This window comes from Sciurus vulgaris (genome assembly GCF_902686455.1).
Source record: "Sciurus vulgaris genome assembly, chromosome: 18".
Taxonomy (NCBI): Eukaryota; Metazoa; Chordata; class Mammalia; order Rodentia; family Sciuridae; genus Sciurus; species Sciurus vulgaris.
Window position 1 is genome coordinate 1341804 of NC_136479.1, and position 24919 is coordinate 1366722.

Genomic DNA, 24919 nt, shown 5'->3' on the forward strand with positions numbered 1-24919 from the left:
TGTGACCCTTGAGGGGAAAACTTAAGTCAGCAAACACAGAGCTGTTTCCCACAGGCTCCTTGGCATCTCTGCTCCCTGACTAGAATCTTGAAATGGTAAACTTTCAAGAAGCTTTGGAGAATTCTGAGCCAAACCATGATCCAAATGGAAAACTTCAACCAATGAGAACATAAACAGAATAATGTAATGAATCTCCCTCGCAGTATGCATAGTATTTCTTAAACTAGTTTGGCCACAGAATCTTTATTCACAAAACACTCAATAGTACAAATGTCCCACAAGAAACTGGTCTTTTCCCCTCCACATGTTGGTGCAGACACTGTATAAGTTTTTGGTTCTGTGGAGATGACTCTGTAAAAACGCTTGGAAGTTATAATGCTGAACCCAGGCCACCCAGGTCCAGAGTCAGCATGCCCCCTGGACCAGCTCCCTAGTGATGCAGTGCTGCACAACAGAGCTACATGGAACACTGTCCTTAGTGAATTGTGTCAGCACACACTGACCTGCAGAAACAACCAGCGAGTGTTTAGCAAAAGGGTATTCCTTGAGAACTCTGCTTCAAAACACCATTGCGTTTGGAAGCACCCTGTCTGAAGTTGATCTGAAACATCTGTGGGTGGAATGGTCTGATGGTGGGATTTCAGTAAAGGATGGAGTAAGAAATTTGTGGGGAGAGGTGAAGTTGGCATAGCCATGTGCTGTTGAGGATGGAAGCTGGTGCTAAGTGCCTATGGGAGGGGCTCACTACTTGCTCTACTTTTTGAAACAAATTTCAATTTATTCATGAGAAATTTAAAATTCAGTGCATGTGATAGCTCTCCCTGGAGGCCCAGAAAGGTTTCTCATTCATTCACTAATCATGCAGTTTATTAACAAATATTTATTCACAGCCTACTCTGTGCAGATGCTGCTACAGTGCCCTGTGCTCAGTAGGCACCTGCCCCAGTGGCAGAAGCAGACAGCAAACCATGAGGACTGTCAACCCCACATTTTGCCCCTAGGATAAAATCCTAGCCCTTGAATCTCTGCCAGAATCCTGCATCCTTCCTGATCTGCTGCTTTATGTCTTGTGCACTGTCATGTCCACTGTCTGTCTTGTATTTCTTGAACAGCTGTCACCTATGCACACCTCGGGTCTTGCACTTGCCATTTCTGCTGATGAGAATGTTTTTTCCTCACGCCTTCATGTGACCTACTCCCACCTTTGTCAAATCCTTGGCACCTTGGAGAATCCTCCTCTGATTCCACCCCCAAAACAGACCCTCTCCCCTCCTCTGCCTTCCAGCTCCTCCTTGTTTCCTGCCTTTCACAGTGTACTGTCTGCCTGTCTGTGATCTCTTTCCCCACCCCATCTCAGGAGGGAGAGGCTGCCAATAGTCAGATGTGCTCAGTTCCCACTGGGTTCTCCAGTGGACCTTGCAGGAAGTGCATTTTCAGACCACAGAGGGACAGAGCTCTGGGCTTCCACCAACGTCCACCCTTGGCAGCTAGTTGCTGCTAGTACAGATGGCAGGCTACCACCCTCTGATTTGGTGTATCCTTGTTCCCTCTCTCCTGCAGGTGGTGGATTCCCAGCTGGTGTGTATGATGAATGAGAACAGCATCGATTATATATCTCGGTTCAATGACCTGGCCCAAGAGCTGTCCATCACTGAGCCTGGCCGCCGAGAGGTTCTGTTTGACAATGGTGGAGGAGGACCCCCTGTCGGTGACCTCTCCCAGTGACCACACCTTGTGGCAAAGGAATCCTGAGGTTACAGAAGAGGGTTCACAGGACTGGCTGTACTCAGTTGTGGCAGACAAACCCTCTTCAAACTACAGAGAAAGCAAGTCAAATCCAGAATCTTCAGAAGACAGGGGCACCTTTGCATCCCAGGATGTGCAGCATGCAGGAGCAGCTGATCCCAGGCCTGTCCAAGTGGAGGCTTCAACATCCCAGGAGGCTAGGACCAGCTCCCAGAATGGTTGATATCAGGGAGTGCAGCGGTATGGTAGCTGCTCCTTGCCCTCCTTGGGCCCATGCTGGTCCAAGTGGGGATCCTGTACTGTCTCCACTGTGGTGCTGGACATTCCAGAGCTTGCTTTTGAGAAGGGGCGTGCCTTGGTGTGGTCATTGCGTGCTGGAAGACTGTTGCCGCTGCCGCCGCCTTCTAACATTCTTTCACTACTTGGCTGCTCTGTGGTGGTGCTGAAGGGGACAGTTGGCACAGCACAGGCTCCTGCCTGATGGGGTGTACACCCCAAGACTGATGACAGGGCAGACGAGGGTCCCGGGACAGCATATCCAGTGCCATCTCCCCAGAACACTGACCCTTTCTTTCTGCTTCCCCTGTCCAGAGGGTTTGTTCTGACTGGTGTTAACAGGAAGGGGGAAAGGAATCATGTCTTACGCAGGTTGCGTGTACATTTTATAGGACCCTGCTAAGCTGGTTGAAAATGTTTTTCTTGTGTTTTAAGAATTAGGAGACACAGACAAGAAAGAACAGAGTCCTTTGTGCAGCTGGTTTCCTCGCTGTGTTCCCCTGCAAGTTCCTTCCAGGTGATCTGAGATGTCCTTTACCTTGACAGAGTTGATTCCCCAGGTACTAACGTGACTGCAGGCCAGACTTTACTGATGGGTCTTGGAGCGCCTCTCCAGAGGTTCCCTTAGGCGCCTGAGGCTGATCTGCCTAGCAGGGAAGACATCCTCTTCTTCAGGAAGCTCCTCCTCCTCTGGCTGACATTGTCAGAGGGTGTGTCCAACACATTTAGTCCCTGGGCCTGCCTTTGCACTGAGACCTCAAGTTTCTTCTTCCTAATTAAGGAGACCTGGGCGGATTTGGATTTAGATGTTCAGGTGTAGTCAACTTACTTCTGATAACCTTCTGATGACTCCCTCCTGAGTCCCTATGGTGGCTAGTACCTTTTACTGGAGGTAGCCTAGCATCTGTTCTTTCCCTAGGTGGGGCTCCTCCACCTTCTCAGCCTCATTAGATACAAACACATAAACCACCCTCCAGCCATATGTGGTGTGGCATGGTGCTGGGCAGGTGAGGCCTACACTGCCCTCAGCTGGTCACCCTGTCCAGTAGCCCTTTCTAACTCACCTGAATCTCCCTCCATCTCTGCTTCCAACTCTTCTTTTCCCCAGTTTGGTGGCCATCCAGGCCAACCCTCACCCCCTCTGTTCTGTCCCCATCTGCAGTGAAAAGGGGAGCCTGTGTGCAGTGGGGGAGGAAAGACCTCAGGTGTGGACACTCCATCCTGTGGTCTCACCAGCTGCTGCAGCTGTGCTGGACTGCAGGTGTCAGTGAAGGACATAGGACAGCCTCCCCCTTTCTTTCCCAGGTTCCTCCTGGCACTGGTGCCTGTGGCGAGGCCTCCCACCTCCAGGGCCTCATATAGCCTGTGCTGTGACCCCTGCTCTGTGGGAAGAGAAGGGGAATGTGGCAATGCTTATTAGGAGATGGTCAGTGGTGTTTGAACCAGGTTGTCTACACTTGGTTGCATGTGGTATTTAATATGTCATCTTCCTGAAGTCAGCACCTTTTTGAGCTGAAGATCAGTAGGCCTCTCTAGTCTTGTACTGTAGGTGAGGACCCCAGGCTGTGCTTGATGGACCAGCCACAGATGATAGAATCCATTAAGCACTGAGCTAACAGCATGCCCTGTGGCCCTGGCACTGTGCTGGGCAGGACTTCCCTTAACTGCTTCCCCTCAGGAACACCTTGAGGCACCCTTTGTCCTACCTGTAAAAGGAGCAGAACTATGGAGAATAGGATCCACTTCTGTAGGCTTTTGGTATAGCAGCACCACTCAACTGTGCAGACTACATTTGGGAGCCCTGCATATAGAGCACTTGTCACCCAGTGGAAGGTTAGGGGATGGAGTGGACTAACTTCCTCCTGCAATGAAGCTGACAGGAGTCCAGAGAATTCTGCAGCTTCTCTAGCATTTGCTTATCATGTTAAGGGGGAAACATCATTCACAGCAGAGAAAGTGGAGGCCTTTTCTCCCAGCCCAAACAAATATTCATGCTGGGCAACTGCTAAAAGGCTGGCATTCTCCACAGCTGGGCAGAGAAGCCTCCCAGGCCCTGCATCTTCCAATGGAGTTGTGATAGTCCAGTATCCAAGATCAGTTCCTTGGAAAAATCTTTCCCTGATCCTGCTGATGCCTGGGATCTTTGTGCTGCCACATCTTTTCCAAAGATTGAGACCAAGGACCTCTGCTATCAAGGAAGTTGGTGTTTGGCCTCATTCTTTACTGTGACTATAGAGTGATGAGCTTTCCATCCTTGAGAAGATGCAGGGGCAAGTTAAAGCTTGTAGCTCCTGCTTATTTGTGTATCCTGTAGGGGTAGGGTGCTTGCTCAGGGAGTGGGGCTCTTTGGGGACCCTTCAGGCTGTAGATCTGCTTCCCATACCTGCAGGTTCTTAGTGTGGAACTCCTGGAGTTTTGTCTTTGTTTTTTCATTTTCTGGTGACCTCAGTGCCAGTGGAGGTCCTTTTCAGTTTGAAGGCTACACCTTTTGAGTCCAAATTTGCTCTACAGGACACTGGAAACAAGTGAGGAGGGAAACAGTTATACCTGCTTTTTGAACACTGAGGTCTGTCAGATGCATTTGTGAGGAAATACAGCACTTTTGTCTTATGAGGAAAAAAGGAAAGATTTTAAAAAAACACAAACCCAGAGTACATCTCTCCCAGCTGTCAGAGCTCTCCGCATCTCCCAGTAACTTGCCATGTGAGATCAGTCCAGTCTTGGAACAAGCACTGCGCCAACCCACCCACCCCTGTGTTGACACAGGGCATCACTGGCTGGAGCACGTGGCCTGGGCCGCACAACTCAGTGCAGTTCGCTTTAATAATTAAGCCATATCATCCAAGGTTTCCAGCTTGTTCGAGATGTGAATTTGTTTTATAGATTATAAATATACAGTGTATGTATAAAGCAGAATGCCTGTCCTTCCTGGTTATTTTTTGTACTATATTGTAAATTATATTATTTATTCTTTACCAATTTTGGGAATAAAAGGTGTTTTGGTTATTTAATATAATAAAGAAAAGCTGTTAAACTCATGTTTAAATTTCTGGTTCAACTTGTAAATTTTTTATTGTGCATAAATACATACTAATACTTGATCTAACGACTGTCTTTTGCGCCTGTGTTTCAACGAGTGCTCTGGGATGCCGCGCAGACGTAGCCCTCGGGCTCCGCGAGCCGAGGCGGGTGGTGGAGTGGGGGGCGGCGGGCGCAACCTCCGCTCCTTCGCCAGGGCGAGGCGGCGCGCCCAAGCGCCTGTGGTTGCCACAGGCCCGAAACCTCCTTGCCCCGCCCCAACCCGGCGAGGCGGGGTTCCGGGGCGGGCTCCCATCAGGCGCTGCCCGCGTGATGGAAGGCGGGCCAGACCGCGGGCCAATGCGCGCGAGCGGCGCCTGCACAGGCCAATCGCCTGCGGGCGCGACGCCGGCGGGGGGAGAGGGGCAGGGTCCAGGCCTCTATAGGCTGCGGAGGTATGATTGGCGCGGGCGGCAACCAACCGACGCTGGAGGGCTTGGGTACCTGCGCCAGGCGGGCGGGAACCGTGGCGCGGTGCTGAGGAGGCGCGGGGCGGCGGCCGACATGTTCCAGGGCGCGGACGCCGAGGCCGGCCGGCCTGGGTCCAGGTGTGCGGGCGCGACCGGGCGGGCGGGGTGCCGCGGCCACGTGGCGGGCGACCCTACAGACGCGCGCTGCGGCCCGGCGAAGGCTGGGCGGCGAGTCCCGGGGCTCCGCGGGCTCGAGCTGGCCTTCCCGCGCCGGAACCTCCTGTGCCGGGAGCTGGCCGCGGGTCTCGGGCGCGGAACCGCACCAACGGGTTGGGCGAACGGAGCCCTGGTTCTGGTGTCTGGTAATGCGGCCCCACCGTGCAGGGGGCACCCATCAGGGTCTCCCACCGCTCCCCGGCTGGGGACACCCAGCAGGGGACGCCCACCCATCTCTGGTAGGGGACCTCCCCCGGGTCCTACCCCGGCAGGGTACGCCCACCTCCTGGCAGGTGACACTCGGCAGGGGACCAGCCCCCGGTCGTACCCCGACTGGGGACGTCCACCTCCCGCAGGTGATACCCCGCAGGGGACGCCCACTGCTGCAGGGAACGCCTCCGGCGCACCCATCAAGGAAGTCCCCGGTCCGAGCCGCCTGGCAGTGCCGCCCGGAAAGCGGTGGCCGAGGGGTGAGGCCGCCCGGGCGGTGGGAGCCTGGCCGCGGAGTGGCCTCCAGAGCGCGGGAGGAGAGCCGCCGGATTGCTGAGCGCTGGCACAGGGGCAGCCCAGCCGCGAAGGGAGTTGGCTGCCTTCGCGGCCGCTCGCGGGTCCTGTTTTCTTGTGCCGAGGAAGTTTGGACTGAAAGCATACTGCTTTGGCCACCATTTATCCCAAGTCTTTTAAACTGTAGAGTTGGTGTTTGTGAAGAATTTAGTCCCAAGTCTGTCTCTCACGGCTTCTCCCGAAGCCTCACCAGTCCCAAAGACTTTTCTGAAATTGGGGACATGCTCTTAGGAAGGTCAGGGGCCTGGAGACCCTCCAGATGAGAGAAGCTTTGTCAGTCCACCTGAGCCTATGAGCTTTTGTTGCCACCGTGCCCCTTTCTCTTGTGTGTTTTGAATGTTTTTACTGAACTATGTGGATGGGATACTCCAAAAGGAAAGGATAACTGGGCACACCCCTGCACTGGGACTTTTCTCCTAAGCATCTTGCGTTTGTTAGTCCTCCCATCCCCCTTCATGTCCCAGTGATAATTGCTGCTTGTCCCTTCCAGAGGGCCACACTAGGCCATTGTTGTGCGCCTCCCCCCTACCTTTAAAGCCTCTCATTGAACTCTGGTATGGTTTGTGCAAGATGTCCTGGGGCACCTTGGAGGCTGCAAAACCTGGGTGCTGCCCGTTGCTGTTATAATGGAGATGGCCCCTGCCCTTCCCAAGATACCAGACCTCTGCATCCTGATGACTGCCAAGATAGCCTGTGCTGCTTCCTTCTCTAAGCTAGTTGTTTTTTGTGGTGCTGGGGCCTGAACCCAGGGCCTTGTGCTTGCAAGGCAAGCACTCTACCAACTGAGATATATCCCCAGCCCTCTAGGCTAGTTTTTGAATAAAGTAAAATTGAGGAAAGTACACAGAACAAGGTTAAATCCTAGATTTCCGCCACATTAACATTTTCTATAACTACCATTTACTCCTGTGCCCATACTATACCCTATGTTTGGGCCCTACCTGTTCCAGAGATAGCTTTGGAGTTCCAGGAGCACCAGATGCCTGTCACATCACTCACAGGAAACACTGAAACCACCCACATGCAGATCTGCCGTTCCCCTTAAACCTGAAGTTCCAGCAGAGGACTTTCCTTTATTCATCTTTTTGTCTGCAGGGTTACCAGTGGTAGGAGCTCAAGAGATGTGTGAGAGACAGAGACTCAGGCAACATCTCCATCTGAGTATTGACTATGGGAGTCTGCAGGGATTCTGATAACATCTGTCCACCTGTGGTGCAGGACCTTGGGTTTGGAAGATAGCTATCTGTGAAATAAGTCAGTAAAATAGGAATTTTAACTTATGCTGGCATGAGTCTTGATGCTGAATTCAGTTCAATTCAGGATCACAGATCTCTCGTTTGAAAGTGATGACTGGAGACCATGTTAGGCCCACAACAACTAGTGAAGAAAAATACGGAGAATGTCCAGGGCTGTGTGATTTAGAAGTGGAAGTCAAATGCCTCACCTTGTCCCTCAACACCCTGCTTTACCTAAGACTTTGTTAAACTCTTGCTAACTTAAACCTGATTATTGGTTAGTTTAAAAAATTATTTTTCACTCAAAGCTGAATTTTTCCCCCTTCATCAGATCCTTTAGGAAGTACTAACTACTGAACAGACATGTCTGGCACATCTACTTCCCTTCCTCCCAGAGAGAGAGATGGCACTCTTCAGAGGCCTGCCAGTGCGTGCGAGGCATCTTCATAGGTCTCTCTTTAGGCTGTGACTCTGTTGGGGACACTTTCTGCTGCCCTGCCTGACTGCAACAACCCTGTTCACATAAGATTACAGTGGTTGGCTGGCTCCCTTTCCAACTTTTGGAGGAAATTGTTTTTGTTAACAAACCTTGAGCATTTAGTGCTTGCATAGCTTTGTAGTGAAGCCTAACCTTAGCTGTTAACTTTTTTGTGGTGCTTGATCCTCTAAATCCAAGTATTTCAAAATGTCCTGAATCAGACTGTACCGTTGCTTGAGACCTGGTAAAAGGGAAAGAGCCGCTCAACTGGTTTAAAATTCAATTTCAAAAGGCCCCTCCCCTGAATTGTGTTTTAAAAGTTTTAAAAAATGCATATGAACTCCATGTTTCTCTATGCTACTATTGTAGACCTTTGCTCTTGGGTGTCAGCATAGCTTTGTGGCAGTTCTTCAGGTCTGCAGTTGTAATAAAAGGTGACTCAAAAGCTACGCACAGTGGCTCACACCTGTAGTCCCATTAGAAACTGGAGCAGGAGGATTATAAGTTCAAAGCCAACCTTGGCAATTTAGTGTAACCCTGTGTCAGAATAAAAAATAAAAAGGACTGGAGAGGTAGCTAGGTGGTAGAGCTCCCCTGGATTCAATCCTGAGTACCATCCCCGAAGAAGTTTTTCAAAAATGCAGTACTTTAAAATTTTTTTTTTTTTTTTTTTTTTTTGGTAGCACTGAGGATTGACCGAGGGACACTCTCCCACCAAGCTACATTCTCAGCTCTTTTTTAAAATTTTGAGGCAGGGTCTCACCTCAAACTTGCAATCCTCCTGCTTTAGCATCCCAAGTTGCTGGGATTATGGGGATGTGCCATTGTACCCCACTTTTAATATTAAGATTCTAACCTAATATATACAGTGTGGTAGTATAAAAGATGTGATTAAAGAGATGTTTTGTTCTCTTCTTCATGCTATCTTGGAATCTGCTATGTCGCTTACCTTTAGTTCTTTAGAGGGTCTCTTTTCCTCAGTTGCCTTGTGGCCAGGGCTTCCTACTAGTGCACACAGGTCCTACCTTGGGGGTCAGGCTTGATCTATGGGTAAATGTTGGATGTCCAACAGTCTTCTAGAAACCTTTCATCTTTGTCCTTTCCTTTTTTTTTTTTTTTTTTTTTTTTTTGCATTACTAGGAATAGAATACAGGGCCCTACACATGCTAGCAAGCACTCTTACCACTAGGCTACACCCTCAGCCGTTTTTATTTTTCATTTAGATACTGGATCTCACTGACTGCCCTGGCTCGTTCATGCTTGTTCAGTGCCCAGGCTGGCCCTGAACTTGCAAGCCTCCCAAGTAACTGGAATTATAGTCATGGGTCATTGCACCCCTCCAGAAAGCTTTTAAAGAATCTTAAGAGCAGTAGAAGAAGTTTGCCATGTGGCAGTCTGAATTGTTTGCAGTGGTATTAAGTAGTTGTGTGGCCTCCACAGACATTGAAGCATGGTTCTGCTATGGCTAGTTGTGCTGTAGCCCTACCGTATACAAGCATATATGGTAGCCAACAGTAACTCAAGTTTGCTCTCTGCTTGTAGGACCATGAAGCCCCCAGGAGGAGAATCCAGCAATCTTTTTGGAAGTCCAGAAGAAGCTGTTCCTTCAAGCAGGCCTAATAGGATGGCATCGAATATTTTTGGACCAAGTGAAGAACCTCAGAATGTACCCAAGAGGACAAACCCCCCAGGTGTGGGCCTTTGTTAATCCCAGATGGGTTGGCCTCTACCTAGTCTCTCTTCTGTTCTTTTAACTATGTTGTAGTTCTTTATATTGATCCTTTCAGATGTTTTCTGGTATAGGTTACCCCTTGTCATTAGAGTTCTTGCTGTTACTTCTGCCTGGAAGTGGCTTGATGGTGTGAGAGCACCAAGGGTACTACGGTGAGTGATGGACCTCTGCTTGAGATCCCTGAAGCTGTATGGAGTGATTGTATATGCAGACCTGTTTCCTAGGGAGGGAGAGTGCTCATCTGACTTCAGTAGATCAAAACTACTAGGCAGAGTTGGTCCAGCAGGCACTGAAACAGTTCTTCAGAATTTAACACATGGTCTAGTGGCTATAGAGGGGAAGAATATTTGACAGGGTTCTCTTGACTGATGGACTATCCTGTTGAGTAACCACACAGTGACAGTTACCTCGTAGTTTTCCCATGTCTGTCTGTGAGGGGACAGCAAAGTTTGTTCCATCCTTCAGAGACTTGAGAGGCCATCTGTGAGGGTGTATGCTAGAGTCAGCTAGAACTACTCCCTACCTCATGCCAGTTCTGAATATAAATATTTCTTGACCAAATGTAAATGCAGCAGATTTAAAAACTAGTTTTTTGTTCATTTGGTTGTTGGGGGTGGATGCCGATTTTGCTTCTAAATGTAGCTATAGCCAGTAGTTCTTAATAAGTGAATAATATTCCCATGGTTCCAGTTTGAATTTGGGGCCAGGAGTGGTCAGCCCAAATACCCTTTGTACCAGTGATAGCAGAACAGTACCTTTTGTACAAGACAGAAACAAATTCCAGCCAGGAGTGGTGACTCATGCCTGTAATCCCAGCAGCTCGGGAGGCTGAGGCAGGAGGATGGAAAGTTCAAGGCCAACTGCAGCAACATAGTGAGGTCTTAAGCAACCTAGACCCTGTCTCAGAAAAAAAAATTTTAAAAAGGGCTGAGAACATGGCTTATTGGTTAAGTGCCCCTGGGTTCAATCTCCAGTACCAAAAAAAGCGCCACATGTGTGTCTGGAGTTGTCTTTAGGCTTGTCATCACAGCACATCCAGCTCTCTGGAGGGTGTGGCAGTGCCTCTGCCCATCCCATAGACTCTCGTGTCCCCACATGCTCTCGTGCCCATGGGGAGCCTAAGCCCCCAGGAATGGTCATTTACCTCTGGTTGTGCATGGTCACAAGGTGTAGTGACAGCCATTTTGGCTGCCTTTCTCAGGTTTCTGCATCTTGTGGTTTTGGAGTGGGGGTTTTTTTTGCATCCTTCTAGGTACTCTTTGGAAACAGTGCATGAAGCCTGTGAGGCAGAACCAGTTGTCATGTCCACCTCAAGTGCCAAGGTCTTGTCCTCATTGCTGTGCTCAGTCACCCATGCTCAGCACTGCAGCCCTCCAGTTAGAGGGCCTGACCGGAGAAAGTGTTCAGAGGCACTTGCTCTCCTATGTGGGTAGCTTACCTCTGACAGCCAAGGAAGGCTTGCAGGAGGTGGCCTTCAATGTCCCGTTTCATCTTCACTGCAGTCTCCTTCTCTGTGAGCCCGTACGATGAGTGCATGCCACTTCTGTCAATGCAGCGTTTTTTGGTTTTAGGGTTTTGGGTGTTTTTTTGTTGTTGTTGTTGTTGTTTTTTGTTTTTTTCAGATACTAGGAATTGATCCCAGAGACACTCAACCATTGAGCCATATCCCCAGTCCTTTTTATTTTTTATTTTGGGACAGGGTTCACTAAGTTGCTGAGACTAGCTTTGAACTTGAATCCTCCTGCCTTAGCCTCCCCAGTTGCTGGGATTGAATTTGTTTATTTTTTAAACAGGGGATTGAACCTGTGGTGCTTAACCATTGAGCTACATCCCCAGCCTCTCCTCTGGTGGGCCCCCCTCCTCCACCTTGTTTTAGAGACAGGGTCTTGCTAAATTGTTGAGGCCTGCCTGAACTTGTGATCCTCCTGCCTCCATCTTGTCTCTCGAGTACTGGGATTACTGGTGTGCTCTACTGCAACTTTGCTTCAGTTTTCAGTGAATTCAGGCATCTTTTCCTAAAAACTGGATTCATCTTTTAAGGAAAAAGTTGGGTAATAGCTATATGGTATTAATTACTTCTTTATAAACTTCAGAAACAACTCTTGTTCAGGATTATGCATAGGTATGGTGAAACTGTGTAAGTAAAATAACAAGTCTGTGGCTTCCAGAAAATTCAGGAGTGGGATAATCTTGGCCAAGAGGGAAGGGGCACACAGGGAGTTCCTGGGAATCGGCACTGTTCTCTCTGCCCTGGGTGATACTTCCCTCATGTCTATTGTGTAATTATTTATAGTAAGTATGCCCTGAGAAATTTTCCTTCACAATTGAAAAAATGTTTTTTAATTAACAGTGTCTTTGACCAAAATTTTTTGTTAAAAAAAAAAAAAAAACATTGTGTGTGTGTGTGTTAAAAAATTAGGTAAGTCTTTGTGAGCAACTGGAGTATGACTCAACAGGGGTGGTCCATCCCCATCACAGTCCGGCCACATTTGCTAGCATGGCCAGTGACATCACCAGTAGCTTCCCCAGAAGGATGTGCTGCTCAACCACTTAACTTTACTAGCTGGTTTGGTCTCACCAGCAACCCTAGGGGGATGTATTATTGAAGTTCAGAAGGTGACGTCGTTTGTCTGAGGTCACACAGTTAATAATGAGTAGCTGAGCAGGAGCTTGGACCCAAGCAGCCTGGCCACAGAGTGCTGGTCCATCATGCCATGCAATTGCTGGTTTCCTCTTTGGAAGGTGTTCAGTGTGGGTTTGGACCACTGGGAGGTCGATGGTTGAGACCAGGAGGTTTGTAGTCACCCTAAAGTTATATGAGGGCGTGGTGCATGATTTTCTGCAGCAAGTTTCACATACTTCAAGGTGTTCTGCCCCTGTCAAAAGAGAGCAACCCTGGCCTGTACTCAACCTGCTCAGTGCTGTTACAGCCTCATCGAAGCTGCAGCCCATAGCGTAGACACTGACATCTCCCAGAAGGCTGCTCCGTTAGCAGTGTGACAGCTAACAAGAGCAGACCCCAGCTGAGCCCCTTCCCTACGACTGTGGCTTCTCTAGGTGAATCATGAGGTGTTCATCCTGTGGCAGCTAAAAAGTAACTTTAAATGTAATTTTTTGAAGACAAAACATAAAAAGTAAGATCCTGTTTCAAAAAATTAAAGGGCTGGGGATACAGTTCAGTGATAGAGCACCCCTGGGTTCAGTCTATAGTACCATAAAAATAAATAAATAAGGAGTTAGCTTTCTTATGCCATTGCACTTGGTGAGAAGCAGGGGTGAAGTAATCATTTTTCTTATTCAGATATAAGTTAATAAGACCCCTCTTAAATTAAATTGTTGATACTGCATAGATTGTTGTACACAGTTATTTATACACAGAACAGTACATTTAGGAGGTATTTCTTTAGTGTTATGCAGAAAACACAGCTGTGTATTTATTAGGTGTTTTTATCCTGGGCATGGTTCCAGCCTTTGACCTAGGAGCTGTAGCCACAAACTGAGTGTTCATACACCCCTGAGAGGGTGGTCCTTTTATTGTCCTTATTCTATAGATGAGAGTTTAAGGGCATAGAAAAACCAAGTAACTTTCACACAGCCACACAGCTGTGGTGGGTGTGTCTTTGTGTAGACTATAAGTTGGTGCACCAGGACAGTAACTTCGATGATTCCTGCTCCATCTAGCACAGTGCTTTGGGGAAGGGGTCTGCTGGTATCATACAGCAGCCGTGTTCCTCTCTGACATGGGCATCGAGGCCTTTACATGCTATATCCAGGCCACAGCCATCAGCTCGTAAGAAGTTCCATCTGCCTACATTTTGTCACGGCTTATCAGTTCACTCATGGTTGGCAGCAAGGGTGCTACAAACCCCTTAATTTGCTGACATTTCTGGTCATTGCTTGAAGTTCCAGCCGAAATGAGGTCAGAATGACTAATAAAAGTTGTTTTCCAGATTACAGGTTTGCATTGAATAGGGCATGTTACTAATTTCAGACCTCGTGTGAGTGAAACACTTACCTGTGCTTTTAATTCTCTGGAGAACTTTTCCTGAATTTAATGAGAGACTCTTCAGTAGGAAAGCACTAACTACTCAGGGTTAAGGAACTCTAGAGGGAAAATATGCAATGTTATTCCCTCTCCTTTCCAGAGACTGGGTTGGGTCTAGACATGAAGGCCGAATAGGCCTCAAACAAAAGTTGACTGAATGTCTCAACTCGGTGCCTGGCACCCAGGACGGTTACAAGGCTGTGAGAAGCTCTTTGAGGTGATGACCCTGAGGAGTAGTAGATCAGGTGGGTGTTGTGGTGTTCACTGTCCTGTGATTGTTTCTGCAGGGGGGAAAGGAAGTGGTATCTTTGACGAATCAACTCCTGTGCAGACCCGACAACGTCTGAACCCACCTGGTGGGAAGACCAGTGACATTTTTGGGTCCCCAGTCACTGCCACTTCACCCCTGGCACACCCAAACAAGCCCAAGGTATGGACTACATTCAGATAGCAGACATGAGAGTAAAACAAAAGATGAGCCCAGACTCTTAAAAAGCTTCAGGGCAGGTCTGCCACGTTATTAGGGAGAGAAGGTAGACATCGTTGATTTTGCTGTGGTCATTTGTTACTGGGTTGGGGAGCTCCCTAGTCACCCAGGAAACATTCCAACCTTGTGATGATTGAGCCCTGGGGGAAGTGGTTCTCTTGGTGTGTTCAGCAGTAGCAGATGGCTTCAGAGGCAGCCTCTCTGGCCTTCACCATGTGCCTGAGGGGTAGCAACTGAGCACCTGGTGCTTGAACTCACCCCTCATGGGTCTTTTGTGATTTTTCATTCTGGAGAGGAAGGGTGGTAGCTCTTGATGGCATTTCCTTCTCCACACAAGGGCCAAGGCCTCATGCTTATTACCTGAGTGGATTCATGGTGCAATGGCACCTGTAGGGTCAGGTAGCAAGGGTCTCCTCACCTGCAGTGCCATCTGGGCACTGTGACCCCAGACGTGGCCTTAGCAAGTGTTGACCATGGCTGTGGACTTCCGGGGCTGAGGCCGAGGTAGAGCTTGACGAAGCTGCACAGCCCTCACCTAAACATTTGTTTGACGGGTGACTGGACATTCTGGGGGTTTACTTTGGCCAGAATTCATCAACAATAAAACCTAGAATTTTAGTTACTTAATTATTTGCATTATTTTTAAACTTTTCCATCTTTTTTTGTGGCCAAAAGATAGTGTCCAGTTCTCTATAACAAAAATCGTACACATTTCTGGAGCTGCTTGTGTATGAACCATCACTGCATTCTTGTCGGTTCACATCTCAGATGATGGCCCACTATCCTTGAATGGAAATGGAAATGTGAAAAAAAAGACCTCGCAAGGCGAAGAGAAAATGAGAACAGATGAGAGGGCGACATAGAGAGCCTGGTTGGATCAGCCCATGTCTCCTGTACTGGCCTGTCTGAAGCGATGTCTCTTCCAGGTTGGAGTTCCAGGTGCCAGGCATGAGCACCACGTGGGTATGAGATTGTGATGCTCATTTCAAAGACAGCATCTTTTTGTGATGTACCTGTGGGAACTGCTGCACCTTGGCTGACCCAAAAATGTCCTAAAGGTTAGGAGTTCTCCGCAAGAAAAACCTTTAATTATCTGAACATAAGAGGAGGAAGCTTTGGAATCATCGGTTCCCATGAAAGAAGAATGTGGGCATAGAACAAAGGGACTCAGAATATGGCTTACCTGGGTTTATTAAACCTAAAGGTTTTTTGACCCAGGAGCATCAGACATCCCCAGCCTTACTGGAAAAATGGCCAGTTCCAAGCTGAGGACGGAGAATGTAGGAAATGAGCCTGGAACATTGTGCAGTGCCAGAAAACCATCATAGGTGCTAGGCTGGTGTCTGGAGGATCAGAAACCATCTTTGAGGTTTGTGGCCTTGGGCCACAGAGGGACCATTTGGTCCTCAATTAGTACAGTAATCACAAAGGATTAAAATTCACCAACTATTTAGAATTCATAGGTTAAAAAATATCTTTTGAAATCTTTGAAGAATGCCAGAAAACCAACTCATTGTTTTGAAATCTGGTGAAGAACAAAAGTGGAATGGATAACCAGCTTTTCCTGCATGAAGTGTTTGTCAGGATGACAGCTGTTGAAGGAAAGTTCCACTTTATAAAAATACTGAAAGAGCCAGGCATAGTGGCCACACCTGTAATCCCATCTTCTTGGGAGGATGAGGCGAAGGACAAATTAGGAGCCAGCTTGGGCCACTGAGTGGGGTCTTGTACGTTTAGAAAAGACTCCAGGTTATAAATGAAGGAGTAGTAATACTGCCATGTTGCCAGCATGGGATGAAGTCATGTACCCACACAGTGGTCATCAGTGGCTGTTGACAGCACAGAAAGAGAAACAGCCAAGAGTTAGGGCCTTGATGTGGAAGTCCAGTGTGGGCCACCTCGAGGTTAGTTTGTCAATAAAAAGCCCAAAATGAATCAAAACCACATTTTAAAATAATGATGTCACTTATGTGCACTCAGAACAGTGCAACATATAGGAAAATACATGACAAATGATGCGATTCTCAAGATGAAAGAGAGAGAAAGGCCGAGCACAGTAATCCCAGCTATCCAGGAGGGTCACAAGATTGAGGCCAGCCCAGTAACTTAGTGAGGCCCTAGTCCAAGTGAAGAAAGGGCTAAGGATGAAACTCAGAGTGCTTGTGACGACTCTGGGTTCAGTCCTTAGTACAGCAAAAACAACGAAGCTGAAGAAGAGCTGGATATAGCCCAGTGACAGAGCACTTGCCTAGCATAAATAAGGCCTGGGCTTGACCCCCAGCACCACCCAAAGCAAAAACAATACCAAATGAGAAAGTAGTCCCTATCAGAATCCAAGTAGGTTTGTAGAAATGGGAAAACTCATTCAAAAATTCACATGAATTCTCAAAAGACCCCAAATAGCCAAAACAGGCTTGGAAGATAAAACATGGAAACCCATGCATCCCAACTTCAAGTCTTGCTTGTAGCAACAGTAACCAAAATGGCACAATGACAATGCGAGGACAGACGTGTTGACCAGTGAACCTTCACATCTGTGATCACTGGTTTTGTTTTTTTCTACAAGAGTACCAAGATCATTCAGTGGGGAAGTAACAAAGTCTCTTCAACAAATGGTGTTGGGAAATTGGGTACGTACACAGAAAAAGATAAGGTTAGACTTACCTTACACCATGAAAAAAAAAAAAATTAAATTGGCTCAAAGACCTAAAATAGAAAGCAAAAATCATAAAATTCATAAAAATAAAAAAATATAGGGACAAACCTTTGTGATCTTGGATTTGACACTGATTTCTTAAATATGACATAAACAATAGACAATAAAATGTAAAATAAATTGGCCTTCACAAAAATTAAAAGCATGGTTTGCATCCCAAGGACAATCAAGAAACTGGAAAGACAACCCACAGGGTGGGAGAAAATACTTAACTAACCAGAGTATGTAGAGGTCTTACAATTCAATAACAAAAAAAAAAAAAATTCAAAATGAGCAATGGACTTGAATAGACATTTCTCCAAAGATATACAAATAATAATCACATAAATGGGTACACAACTTCAGTGGTCATTAGGTAAATAAGAAATGACAGTGAGCACTGCCTCAGACTTTCTGGGGCACCTGGAAAACGATGAATTAGAACCTCGGATGTTGGTAGTGAGGATGTGAAGTCATTCAGCAGTTGTGGAAGTTAGTTTGGCAGGTAGTTCCTCAGAAAGTTAAGCCTAGAGACACTATTATTCAGCAATCCCAGGAAGATTTGGAAAACGAGTTGGGTGTGGTGGCACTACCTTGGATCCCAGCTATTTGGCTCTGTGACTTAGGAAGACCCTGTCTCAAAAAGGATGGCGGGAGGGCGGGTTAGTGGTAAACCACCCTGGTTCCATCTCTAGTATCAAAACCAAAACAGATTCAGGCTGATACTTGGACACATTTTCATAGCAGCATTGTTCACGATAGCTGAAGGTGGAAGATGCCCACGTGTCTATCAGCAGAGTAGTGGGTAAACAGTGTAGTCAAGCCACAGTCATGTGCTGCTATTGTCAGGACTGCAGTTCTGACATGGTGTAATGTGGACAAGCCTTGAAAGCACTAGTGTTTTAAAATTCGATATTGAAGAAATAGTTTTTGTAGTTTTGAGCCCATTGTGATTATATTTTTCAGGGCCACAACTTGAAATATTTATGGACAAATGAAATATCTGGGGCTTGCTTCAGAGTAATCCAGAGGAGGGACAGGCAGGGATGGAGGTTGGGGTGTGGTATGTTTATTCTCATATGGCTGCAAGTCTACATTGCAGTAGTACAGCAGGTCCCGTGGGCTCACTGTCCTCTCTACTTTTTTGGTGTTGCTGGGGATTGACCAGGAACTCCTCCAAGCCTGACCTTTGAGCTGCATCTTAGCAGCTTTATGGTAAAGCAGTCCATGATAAAATATATGTTTTGTAAGTTAAACTGTAGTCATCCATCCCTGGGTTTCACTGTCTGCCTGAGTATGGGGAGAAAGGTTCTGGATCCAGCACTGACCTGACTTTTATTGCTGCAGGATCACGTGTTCTTGTGTGAAGGAGAAGACCCAAAGCCGGACCCTAAAGGTGAGCTGGTTTCCTACCATCTGGCTTGTGTACCCCACAGTGTTCTGTGGAGAGTAGGCCCCATACCCCCAGGCTAGCTGAGCAGAGAAGTATACTACAAGAGGAGGTAGCCTTTGAAGAAGGCTGGGGAAACAGGCGGGGTTGTTACCTCCTTATCACCGCTTATCAGCATGGACCTATAAGCTATCTTTTTCTAGAAGGTCATCAGTGTCCTGAAGAGCACAGAACTAAAACCCCAGTGAACTCATGACCCAGGCTAGAGCTCTTTGAACCCAGAAGAGACTGGGTATGAGGCTTGTGTGGTGTGACAGCTGAGCCTGGGTGTGTGCTGTGGTCTTTAGGCTGACAGGGTATGGGTTTCTGCTTTGGGTTTGCTGTTCCTTTCAGCTGATGAACAGGACCCTGAGAGTGTCCATCCTTCCTTCAGAAAGTCTCCAGTAATAGTGACCAGAAACCTCATCTGTACTTGTCAGACCCCCAGCTGGGCACCCTCATTCCTTTTCAGTCTCACTCAGAACATTTCTTTTTTATGGTTGAGGCAGGAGAGACTGGAGTATAACATGCAAAATAAAGAAATAATTAACTTCTTTAGGAAGATACCAAGGAATGTTTATAGTCATCAGCCCCAGCTTTATGGTCAGTACCAGAACTACATCTCCTTCAGCTGAGCTGTCTTGGTGCAAGAGGGTATGCCTGATCTCACCGCCCCTTTCCCTGTCCCCATGTGGATTTTTCGTGAGCTGCTCTGTGATGCCTACTGCTGCTCAAGGCAGCTTGCCTGTTGGGCAGTAGCTGTCTCTGATGGGCACTGTGCTGACTTTGTCCCACAGCTGCAGTGAGCACCTCTATCCGAGAAGAGTCGGGAGACAAAGGCAGCTCGAGAGGAGCAGACCACACCAAGGTGCCTGAGCCCACACCCACAGCTGACAGCCATGAGCCCAGGCTGGGGCCAAGGCCTCGCTCTCACAACAAGGTCCTGAACCCACCAGGAGGCAAATCCAGCATCTCCTTCTACTAAAAGGCTACTGCTCTGCCTGTAGCCAGACCAGAAATTCAAGATACAGTATTGAAAGTTTATCGTTTTCTTTAGCCCAAATTAAAGGGAGTGGGAGAGGGTTGCCCTGTGTGAAGCTGGCTGCTCAGAGGACTGGGCCTTCTAGACGGCAAGCCACATGTCTGGGGTGGGGTAAGAGAGGGCTCCCCTGGTGTCTGCTTATTCGTTCTGATGGAGCAGGACTCTGAGGTAGGCAAGGGCAGGGAGATGGTGCTGCACAGCAAGAGGTATCCAGAACAGCTGAAGAAACCCAGTCCGTCTTGTAGCATGGAGAGGAGGCAAAGACAGAGCTATCAGGAAGGCAGTGGGAGACCACCAAACCCAGCGTTGTCCTCATTTTATCCCATGTGTCATCCTGCTCTCCTAAAACATCGTGACTGTGTTTCCTCAGCAGTAGTCAACTAGAACCAAACAGTTGTCCTCAGCCTACCCCAGTCCTCTGAGTTGCCCAATTCCTGCACCTCAAACAGTAACCACATCTCACTAAGAATCTACCTTTTTGTCTCGGACTTGCTTTGGTCCTTGACGTGCTAGATTTGCTTGTAGATTGTTCCTTTTCCCCTCATCAGCCTTGAGTCTGGGCTTTTGTTCTTCACTGATGGTGTGAAGCTCACTTCCAAAGCCACACTTCTGCAGGTGAAGCTCACTGGCCTCTGCAGGTCTTAAAAGCTATTCACACACACCCCACCCCATACCTGAGTACAGGGCTTATTCAGATCCTTCCTTTGTCTTTGTTCCTGTAATTGGTGGGAATGCTTGAGAACCTTGGGTTCTTAGGTTGGTTTCTTTGCTAGTATCTAAAAAACTATATTCAAGTACCAGCTTCACATAAATGCCTATGGACTTGGTTTCTGACATCTTCCAGAAAGAAGTCCACTGCCTCAGCCACCTTTAGAAACTTAGCAGAACCTCTGAACCATACTATAAATAGGTCAGGGTGACAAGTAATCTGTCAGCAAAGTCACAACCACCAGCAGATACTGGGCTGGCTTGAGTTGTATTGGTTCATCTGCCAGGCAGAGATTCCTCCCTGTCCACTACAGCCTTGGTTCCCTGCTTCCCTCATGGTGGGCACATTAACAGGAGAGGACTTGGGTGGCATGGCTGTTGCTTTAAGTGCCTATGGGGCTCATGCCAGGTGCTAGGAACATCCTCCATGTCCTTCAGCTTTGGACAAATGGTAGGTCTTACGTGGTCTCTCTGGCCTAGCTGCTTGAGTACCTGCAGGAGCTGTCCCCCAGCCTCTGACTCCTGACTCATGGAGGGGTCTGCATGTGACTTGTCAACCAAAGAATCTTAACCCCTTCAGCTGTCCTGTAAACCATGGAGCTAAAAAACATGTTCCGTGTAACTCCTGTTCAAAGTCATTTATGAGAACATTGGAATTTGGGGGTGGGGAGAGTTCCCACCAAAAAGAACATAAATGTTGCCTAGCTTTTTAAGCCAAAACCCACTAACTTGTTTAAGTTACATGGAAATAGTGTTAATGGTAGCTGTGAACCACCATTTGTAATGATGTTTTCTTAGAGAAAATGAATTGTGAATTCTAAATCAGATTGCCAAGAGGAAATCTGACATTACTGTGCTGGTCCCTGCTGTCATCCCAGTGAGAAGGAAGCTCCATGTTCCACCCACTGGCAGGGATTTCTGTATGTGATTGGGGAAATTCAACCTACTGCAGTGTCCCTGGGCAGCAGTGCCCTGCCTTACTCCTGTCCCTGCCTCCCACTTCTTGTCCTCTGAGTCTGCTGGGCAATGTGCTCACTGAAGGAACAGAGACACTGCCCAGGTGGGCCCAGCAGTGTGGTTGTGGTGGGCACCTGTGTTAGGAAGATGCTGTCTGTATGTGGACACATCCCATTCTCAACCTCCAAGATGCATTGAGAAACTAGTCTATTTTTATTAAGCCTTAATTTTTTTTTTAATAACATCTGGTGCCAATGTTTCTAGAGCTGTATCAAAACAAGAAACCTGTCCTCACATCACAATGCAATTTTGATAGGAACATTTTGTTATTTTTACAAGGCAGAATTAGGAATAATGGTTGAATTAAACTTAGTAACCATGGACTCAAAAAGTCTTTGCCTGTTTTGTGTGTGTTCTCTCCTCGTCTGTCCATTCTGCAAACAAAATGCCTTAAGTTGGCTCCTTTCCCCCTCAGCTCTTTGGTAAGTTTGTCTGCCCTGCCATTTAATCTAGAGGGTACCCAAACTAGTCTTAGAGCTTTGAGTAGGCCATGTGTGGTGGCCATGCCTGTAATCCCAGTGAGGGAGACAGGCGGTAGAACACTTGTAAGTTCCAGGCTAGCCTCAGCAACTTAGCAAGACCCTGTCTCAAAAAGGGCTGGGGATGTGGCTCACTGGTAGAGCACCCCTGGGTTCAATCCCTAGTGTGACCACATGAAGTTTTGAGTAGAGTGAGTGGGGAGTTTGCCCTAAGTTAAATGTAATGATCATTTTCTCTTACCACTTGCTATCACCATCCTTTAAGGTGTCTACTGTGCCTCCAACTTGGCTTTGAAATTCCCCCATGACAAGCTCTGTAATAAACAGGTGAGATACTGAGTTTGTCAGATTCAATGCTGTTAAGGAAGTGCAGATTGGATATCTTTCCTCTGTTGGCCTTATCTATTTTCTTACGTCCCCAAGCAAACTTAATATCCTCATATGTGTTATGTGGACTCATGAAAATGAAATGGAGACTGCCTGTCCTGAGAGGCCCCCTCTAGGAGACTCCACATGATTCTGCCAGCTGGTTCAGGGCTTCAGAGAAAGCTCTCATGGGTTACTAGGAGCACCATCGTCACTTGTCATCCACAGGATGGGAAGTGTAGAGCTGGTCCAAGAACTGGGTTAGGCACTGACATTAAAATACCTATTAATAGAAACTGCTCAAGCTCAGGGCAATCACTGAAATCTGAGTCAGTTCACGTCCCCAGAGTCAGGCAGTGGACCCTGGTGGCTTATCAGTGTTAGGGTGAGAGCCAGAATAACAAACATCAGCGGTGGTGTTTGAAGTCTTGTTTCTAGTTCAGAAACGCACCAGCTCTTGTGACAGCATCACTTGCTCTGTTATATGTGAGATACTTCAGGGAATCAAACTTTGCAAGCAGGTATATATCGGGGGAATTGGACCCAGGGGAGCCAGAGCCACATCCCCAGCCCTTGTTTTTATTTTAAGACCGTCTAGCTAAGTTGCCATCTTCCTGCCTCAACCTTCAGAGTTGCTAAGGTTAGAGGTGTGTCACCACACCCTGCTGAACTCAAACTTTTTTTTTTTTTTTTAAATGGCCGCCTGCCTCAGCTTCAGAGTAGCTGGGATACAGGCATGGGCCACTAAGCCTGGCTGAATTCCTTAATCCTTAGCATTCTTGGAGATTGTCAGTGAAACATTCCTGGGTGTGACCGCAAAGTGCCAGGTGAAATTCAGCTCATGATGAAATGAATAGGTGGCGTTAGCAGGCCTTTGGGCAGATAGTAGGAACATTTGAAAAGAATGTGTTCACCTTACATTTTACGGCTTTTTAATGAACAAACCTGAAAGTCCTAATTCAGATGGCGTCAACATACTACCTGTATACTCGGTAGGCGCCTGGAATTATCCAGCACGCCAGTTTGTTAAGATTTCGCCGTTTCTAATCAGTTTCAGGTAACGCATTTCCGCAGGTGGTGTCCACGCCGGGTGGTGGCGGCTGCCCTGCTGTGGCGCTCTCGGATTCGCGGGGATCGAGCCTCCGGAACACACGCCTGCTCCGCTACCCGCTGGCCCTGCCTCGCCCTGCCGGTGACCGGCAACCGCGGGTGACGCCGCGAGAACCGCCTGGGGACGGTGGCGGCCCCTCGCAGCGCATCACTGCAGGCGGGCCGCCAGTTCCCGGTGTCGCGAGGCACCCAGCCAGACGTCCCTCCGGGGCGAAAGCGCGGCCCGCGGCGGCTGGCCCCACCGCGCCGCCAGCACGCAGTGCGGGCAGGCAGCCAAGCCACGGACGCGGCCGGAAGCGCCCCTTCCCCACTTCCCCTGACGCCGCGGCGCGGTCCCGCCCTGCGGTGGGCGGGACTTCCGGCGGGCGAGTGACGGGCGCGGCCTGGGCAGCGGCGGCGGCGGCCTGAGGCGACAGCGGCCGGCAGGGACGACGCGGCGGCCTGCGGACCCGTCAGCCGGAGCGCGCCGCGCTGGCGGCGGCCGCCGCGATGATGGAGATCCAGATGGACGAGGGCGGCGGCGTGGTGGTGTACCAGGACGACTACTGCTCGGGCTCGGTGATGTCGGAGCGTGTGTCGGGCCTGGCAGGCTCCATCTACCGCGAGTTCGAGCGCCTCATCCACTGCTACGACGAGGAGGTGGTCAAGGAGCTCATGCCACTGGTGGTGAACGTGCTGGAGAACCTGGACTCGGTGCTGAGCGAGAACCAGGAGCACGAGGTGGAGCTGGAGCTGCTGCGCGAGGACAACGAGCAGCTGCTCACGCAGTACGAGCGCGAGAAGGCGCTGCGCAAGCAGGCGGAGGAGGTGCGTGGGCGGCGGCGGCGGGCGGCGCGGCGCGGCTCTGCCTGGAGAGCAGGGCCGGCCGTGCGTTCCTAGATCGGCGTGCTCTGGCCTCACCCGTCAGGGGATTCAGGAGCTCCTGGGATTTGAGAGCTCAGAGTGACCCTAGGTCACTTTACTAGGGAGGGAACTGAGAGGTGGAGGGGCCGGACCAAGGTCACACACCCCACAAGCACCGGGCCAGGATGCAGAGTGGACACTGACGCCTGGCCTGGTCTCTTCTGGGTCTTGCTGCTGCAGGGGGATCAGAGGACTGCTGTCGGTCTTAGCGTTGCCCCCCCCACACACACACACCCAGCGGTGAAGGTGTGGCTACCTCCCCCTATGCTGGGCACCGCCCTCCACTGCTCTGACCACTCGGGGCCTTTTGATGACTGACGGAGATTTGGGGTGGGTTTAGGGTTAGGGTTTCTGTTTTTACTCCCACCCTGTGTAATCAAAGTAGTGGATGAGGAGGAACTAAAAGAAAAAAACCAAGCTGGACAACCTAAGGGCTGAGTTGTAGCTGTTTACCTTAAAATGAACACTACCCGGCTTAGGTACCCTGCTCTGTGCAGTGCCAAGGCAGTCTCTGAGGTGGTGCCTCTCCCTTCCCACTTACACTCAGGCTGGACCACTGCTCTTAAGTGGGTGTCGGGCTTGCAGAGAGACTGCTGTAATGCCAATACCCACCATTGTCCCAACTATTTAGACAAGCTGCACAGAGAGTTGTGAGCTGAGAAAGAAGCAAATGTGCTGGACTGGCCAAGTGGAGGTGGTGGTGAAGAGCTAATATTTTGCCCTTGGCGAGAGCCAGGTGCTGTTACAGCTGAAGACAAGGGCTCCTTGCTGTAGACGTTGGCACTCTGGCTCCCTTACGGAATCAAGCAGACACTCACTTTCAGTTTATTGAAAAGACCACTGTGTTCTTTGCCAGCTTCTTTTTCTAGGCAGGGACTGGTGATCATGGATGCATGTGGTAGC

The 24919-nt window shown here is 48.7% G+C and overlaps 3 protein-coding genes across 24 annotated transcripts in view; all 3 read left to right on the forward strand.

Moving 5' to 3' along the window:
• The window catches only part of CRAMP1 (cramped chromatin regulator homolog 1), a 60057-nt gene extending 56351 nt beyond the window's left edge, over positions 1-3706 (forward strand). For all 4 annotated transcript variants that reach the window (XM_079121014.1, XM_079121015.1, XM_079121016.1 and 1 more), the window contains one exon: positions 1561-3706. In XM_079121014.1, the coding sequence (XP_078977140.1) occupies positions 1561-1725 (165 nt within the window). In that variant the 3' untranslated portion in view covers positions 1726-3706. The remainder of the gene's footprint in view (positions 1-1560) is intronic.
• A 1652-nt stretch (positions 3707-5358) lies between these two features.
• On the forward strand, positions 5359-19635 carry JPT2 (Jupiter microtubule associated homolog 2). The gene is made up of 5 exons (XM_079121023.1): positions 5359-5648; positions 9546-9694; positions 14068-14210; positions 18310-18358; positions 19189-19635. Exons 1-5 carry the CDS (start codon positions 5374-5376, stop codon positions 19374-19376), a joined length of 804 nt encoding a protein of 267 aa, XP_078977149.1. The 5' UTR covers positions 5359-5373; the 3' UTR covers positions 19377-19635.
• Positions 19636-22582: 2947 nt separating this feature from the next.
• The window catches only part of MAPK8IP3 (mitogen-activated protein kinase 8 interacting protein 3), a 41061-nt gene continuing 38724 nt past the window's right edge, over positions 22583-24919 (forward strand). For 15 of the 19 annotated variants that reach the window (XM_079120976.1, XM_079120971.1, XM_079120963.1 and 12 more), the window contains exon 1: positions 22584-23920. In XM_079120976.1, coding sequence (XP_078977102.1) covers positions 23603-23920 — 318 coding nt within the window. In that variant the 5' untranslated portion in view covers positions 22584-23602. Of the gene's footprint in view, positions 23921-24919 lie in introns of all 19 variants that reach the window. The other 4 variants (XM_079120975.1, XM_079120960.1, XM_079120961.1 and 1 more) reach the window with 1 other exon arrangement.